This window comes from Lytechinus variegatus, chromosome 8, assembly GCF_018143015.1.
Source record: "Lytechinus variegatus isolate NC3 chromosome 8, Lvar_3.0, whole genome shotgun sequence".
Taxonomy (NCBI): Eukaryota; Metazoa; Echinodermata; class Echinoidea; order Temnopleuroida; family Toxopneustidae; genus Lytechinus; species Lytechinus variegatus.
Window position 1 is genome coordinate 3,360,069 of NC_054747.1, and position 6,000 is coordinate 3,366,068.

Consider the following 6,000-nt stretch of genomic DNA (forward strand, 5'->3'; position numbering starts at 1 on the left):
AATCGCAACTCTCTATAAGGAGCCCTGAAATGTATTTTCTCTTACAATTTTTCACTCTTACTTCCCATCAGACATTCATGTATAACGACACTTCACCGAGATCCCCTTCCGCCGTGAGAGAAGACCCGGATGTTGCTGATGACGGATATATTCCGATGATGACTAACACAATGACAACCTTCACGAAGACGTCCATAAAGCCTAAACCTCCAAAACCATTACCTAAACCCTCATCTACATATGACAACATCAAAGGAGGAGTTTATGAGAATCTCAGGAGTTGAAAAGAAATGGCTCTAGACATGCTAGATAAAAACAACTATAATTATCATCACCACTTCAGCCAGTGGCGGACCGTAGGCGCCGCTTTTCCGACGGCGGCGGCGTCAACATCAAATCTTAACCGAAGGTTAAGTTTTTGAAATGACAGCATAACCTAGAAAGTATATGGACCTTAGACATAATGGTGATCAAATATTAATAAACATCCTGCCCGAGATTTAGGTCACATGACCAAGGTCAAAGGTCATTTAGGGTCAATAAACTTAGACCATGTTGGGGGAATCAACATCAAAATCTCAACCTAAGGTTAAGTTTTTGAAATTTCGTAATAACTTCAGAAGTATATAGACCTAGTTCATAAAACCTGGCCATAAAGGCGAGCAACTCTTAATAAAGATCCTGCTTGAGTTTCAAGTCACATAATTAAGGTCAAAGGCTACTTAGGGTCAGTGAACTTTGACCATTTTTGGGGTATTTGTTGAATTACCATCATAATCTTTTATAAACGTTTATAGATCTGATTCATATTACTTTGACATAAGAGTACATGAAGTTGGCGCTCTACCACTGATGACCGGTTATCTCTAAATGCAAAGCTAATCTGGTCCGGTATCAGAATTTTCTCAGAGTTGGACGAACTCACTCATTTTCGAGTAAGATTTGCATCTTTCTAGAGTGGTTTTACACTTTTTTTGGACTAAAAGTGTTTAAAAGATTCAAAGTTCACTTCAGAAAGAACTATAAAGTCACTCTAAAAGGACGTGCAGTTCACTCCAAATGGATTGGTCCTTACTATCACTCTAAGGAGGCGTTGCAAGAAAATATTTGCAATCAATCGCAAATATTCCGTTGCAATTTTACGTTTGATTGATCACTTTTACTTTAGCAAATCGGGGCTAATATTTTGTGCTCAATCAGCTCTAACCCAGGGAGCGCCGGCTCGCGTAGCGGGCCAGCGCTCAGGAGCTCACCGTGTATTTACCCATACTCACTGGACAAGGGTAGATTATGGTCAAAATATCTAGCAAGATAAATTATGAAAACAGAAATTATGCACTTACCGCGATTATATGGATGAAGGTCTAACGAGTGGCAGTTTTCCTGACATCTGGGCACAGACTGGAACCTCAAAAAAAAAACACGAAAAGTTCTCTCCTACCCCCGTTTCGAACGGCCATTTTGTTACAATTCATAACCAAAATGTTTTCATAATTTATCTTGCTAGATATTTTGACCATAATCTACCCTTGTCCCGTGAGTATGGTCAATTACACGGTAAGCTCCTGGGCTCCCGACCGCTACGCGGGCGGGAGTTCCCTGGGTTAAATCAGCTCGTAAAAAAATGTATAATCAATCTGGGCATCAGAGTAAATTGCAGTTAGACTGTTATAAGGAATATTAGATGGAATGTAGTTGGATCAGAATTACGGTAATGTGATCAATTGATAGTTTATCAAGTGACTTTATCGACGATCTACAATGGTCAGAAACGATCTGAATTTGCTCGTAGACCAAGTAAATTCACAATCGTTACGTACAGCCACTTGATTCAACAAAAGAAGTATTTCTGCTTTGTAGTTTTATCCACATCCGATTTAAAATGTTCAAGGTTTAAAGAAATTTTGTACAACGCTCTTTGAAACAAACTATTGGAACACTGCAGTGGTTGTGCTACAGTTTAAAACAACCACGCTTAATTTGTTGAACATTACATATATTTATTCTTTATGATTTTAAACAGCTGTTCTAAACTGTTAAACAGCTACTGTAAAATACACATTATCTTCAACAGCGTTTGCACTGCATGTTCCGTGTATCATAATCATGTATATTTATTTGCGATGCTTTTGCCGAGTCAGTATGTCATCAGAACAGATAATTTCAGTTCGTAAAACAATTTTAATGATACCATCCTGGAATTGCTATTTATGCTGTTTTAGGCCTTACTTGTTTTGTGTGAAATTTTATTATTGTACACAATTTTCTGTTTATAACGTGGAGAAGGTTTACGGTTCACCATGTGTAATATGAAGTAGGGAATGGAAATACAAGCAACAAAATTGAAATGGAAAGAAGAGAAAGGATGAAAAAAAGGAAATTAGAGGTATTTTCTTGAAAGTGAGTGAAGTCCTGAAAAGGACTGTAAAGCAGATGAGATGAGCTGAATATGGCTTGAGTAGCGATGGTTTGAGTAGTAGCAGGATGAGTGAAGAGAGGTTACTCGACGTTTCGGGCAGGTTGACTGACTGTCCATCTTCAGAAGACGGACAGTTGAAATGGTGAACCGTCAACCTGCTCCATGTTATAAACTCCACCATGCAAACCTACAAATAACATTTGCTATGTTTACCTGTTATGTTTTTTTTTATTGATTCCATTGATGATTAGGTGCAATTGATAGTACAAATAATCTGTATATAATCGGTCGCCAAAGACTATTACGAATGCGATACGAACGATATATCAATATGATCTAAAATACACCGTAAATTGAAACTGTTTATATGCACGTTTATTAATCATTCGCCTCCAACACATGGTCCTTCGAATTGAGCTGCGTTGGGTCTAGTTTGGACACTGATTCCCATGCTCGAATATGTAAAGCATACAACTTAAATACAAGTAAATCTATATAACACGCTGATACCTTGATTTAATGCAGATTGTGTACCCTACCTCGTGAATTTTAATTGAATAAAATTATGCACCATAAACGCACACACATGTCGTCGGGTGTATATATATATATATATATATATATATATCGCATTCATTTACGAAGTTTTGTTCAAAAAAGTAAAATATTGTAACAAAATAATCAGTTTGTCCAATCACTCTGGACGTTCCCCTGGATAGGTAGTATAGAACGTAGGCTCCTTTCCAGTAAAATAATACATAAGTACTTAAAATGTTTTTATCTATTATTGATAATTTCATGAAAACTTGGCAACTTTTCTTAAATCACGTTTCATAAGTTTTTACTCTGATTCCCGTGCTCGAATATGTAAAGCATACAACTTGAACACAAGTAGATTTTATATAACATGCTGATACCTTGATTTAATGCAGATTGTGTACATTACCTCGTGAATTAAAATTCAATAAAGTTATGCACCATAAAGGAGATCTGTCTTTGGGTATATATATACTGCATTTATTTTACGAAGTTTTGTTCAAAAAAAGTAAAATATTGTGACAATATATAATCAGTTTGTCTAATTGTGCTTAGGTAAGGTGAATTTGTGCGTATATGAGAGAATCCACGATGATGTGTATTTCTATAGAAGTCACCCTTGTATGAGGTCCAAGTCAAACAGACATGTATACATAGAACTACAAGGAAATATGGTAATATGGTAGGCTTACATTGGACCAATTGAACCCCCCAACAAAAAACAAGTCACGTTTATTAATGGTTTTAAAAACCATTCCTTTGTGCGGATAGAAACTGCACAGTTTAGGTAAGTGCACCAAGGGCAGAACACTTTTTTACGATTGATTACATTGACTACAATGTACAATTAATCATAAAAAAGCGTACGATTAATCTCTAACCTTTGTGTTACGGGACCCTGGTCTGAAAAAAATGTTTCTTATCTAATATCTAGATATCTTGACAATTATTATGCACAATATGTCTGTTAAATCTCAATTAACATGATTTATATCGTACTTTATACATACAGGGTGCTTCTAAAAAGAAACCGAAGTTCAAAGGTGAGCTATTTCAAGAATGCACTAGTTATTCATGTGATTTCTATTTTACATAACTAAGTAAAACATCAACTGTGATTTGACACCTTGCTTGCGTCACAATTGGCACCGGTCATGATTCTTCAAAAACATTAAAACAAAGTTGGTTTTGTGCCTGTACATTAAGACCCTAAAAGTAAAAAAAAAGTAAAACTTGAAAAAAGTAGGTTGTGTATCCGAATGAAACACTTGGATGTTTTACGCTTTGAGCACTCTGCTGAGTGGATTTGGCGAATTATAAATCATGACTGTTATCATGATTATCAAATCATATCTCTATTTTCATAATTATCATATCTATTACATACCAATGAGTGGTGCAATTCCTTTATACACATGCACACCGTTGCACATCTGGCATAGGTTGAAGGGTCTACTTAGCTTTACGCGATTACCGAGGTCTTTTGGTCAAATAAATTGTCCGAATGCTCTCTCTTCTCTGCAAGTTTCCATTGAAGTCTTGACCAAATAAAGGTACCCGGATGGTCGAACTAGTCTTCCTGGTCAAAATCTCTCTTAAGGCCTTCCTGAACTCTGGACAGTGGATGCTGTAAATTACTGGATTCACGCACGAGTTCAAGAAAGCAAGAGCGACCAGCGCTTCGTATGGAGGGCTGTAGATGAAGCTTGCATCCAACCACTGCATGCTAACGGCCAAGTACGCGAACGTATTCGGTGCCCAACAAATGATGTACATTACAACAATGATGAAAAGGAGTTTGACTGCGCGTTTTTTCGCGACAACGTTTCTGTAGGCAGGACTCGAACGATGATTCCGTACACTGCTGGCAAAGCGTCGAGTCTGCCGATGAAGAGTTGTCACGATCAGAACATGAACGGCCAACATTACAGATGATGGTAACAAGAAGAATATTACGATTACAAATATGCCATAGATCTCCTGTATAATAGTAGATTGGTAGCGATATATGCAATTGTGTGAAAGTGGTTCAACAACATGAAACACGAATTCGGGAGCAACACACACACAAGAAGAGCACCAAATTATACCCACGACGATGGAAACCCGACGACGTGTTATTAATCGCTTAGCACGCAACGGAAACACTACGGCGATACAACGTTCAACTCCGATCGCAGTGAGTGTGAATATCGAAGCGGAGCAGGATACCCAAAGAAGAGCAGACGATTTTACTAGTTTACAGACGAAATTCCCAAGGAACGTTACTGGAACATTCTGTGGTGTCGGATGCGGAAACATGTACAGTGACGTCAAAAGATCTGCCGCAGCAAGAGCGCCGATGAGAGTATCTGCGGGCCGCCTCGTCGTTCGTCTTTGAAACAAAACTATCACGACCAGGGAATTTCCGACCACGCCTAACGACGCAATTGCGGTCTGGAGTATCTCCCACCATGACCACGTGACCGGTTCCACAGCCAATCAGAGAAAGGCAATCCAGATATATTTGAAGTGGTTTCGATGCTGATTTCACCATGGGACTCTTGCGGAATCTTAGAGTCTGCGATCAGTTCTATCTCGGAAACTTGGTCGGATCCCATGTTGATCACTCTTGACGCTCCCCTGGATAGGTAATATATAAAGTAGGCTCCATTCAAACTAAATGATACATTGGTAATTCAAATGTTTTATAAACCTACCCCTAAACCTATTTTCGACAATTTAATGAAAACTTGGCAACTGTTCATAAGCCATGTTTCATAAGTTGACTTGGCAAAATAATGTATTTCGCCATTTCTACAAGTCGACGACACCGTCAAGTTTCCGTAGATATCAGCGTTAACAATTTAAAAATATTAATGGCTCTGTTAAAATTCATAATTCAATTTTTTGAAGGGATAAAGCGAAAATATAAAAACAGGGCAGCGGAAAAAGAAGAGAAGTAAAAAGGAAGAAACGAGGAAAGCGAAGAACATGAAGCCGAAAAGAAAAAGTAGGATAAGAAGTAAAGGAAGAAGAAGAAAAAGCACGAGAAAAGGAAAATT

The 6,000-nt window shown here is 37.9% G+C and overlaps 1 protein-coding gene and 1 pseudogene across 1 annotated transcript in view; one reads left to right on the forward strand and one right to left on the reverse strand.

Annotated features, from left to right (window-relative positions):
• The window catches only part of LOC121419828 (hemicentin-1-like), a 36,285-nt gene extending 35,712 nt beyond the window's left edge, over positions 1–573 (forward strand). The window contains exon 17 of the mRNA XM_041614293.1: positions 72–573. Coding sequence (XP_041470227.1) covers positions 72–284 — 213 coding nt within the window. The 3' untranslated portion in view covers positions 285–573. The remainder of the gene's footprint in view (positions 1–71) is intronic.
• A 3,853-nt stretch (positions 574–4,426) lies between these two features.
• Positions 4,427–5,556, reverse strand: LOC121420586 (annotated as a pseudogene).
• Between the last annotated feature and the right edge of the window lie 444 nt (positions 5,557–6,000).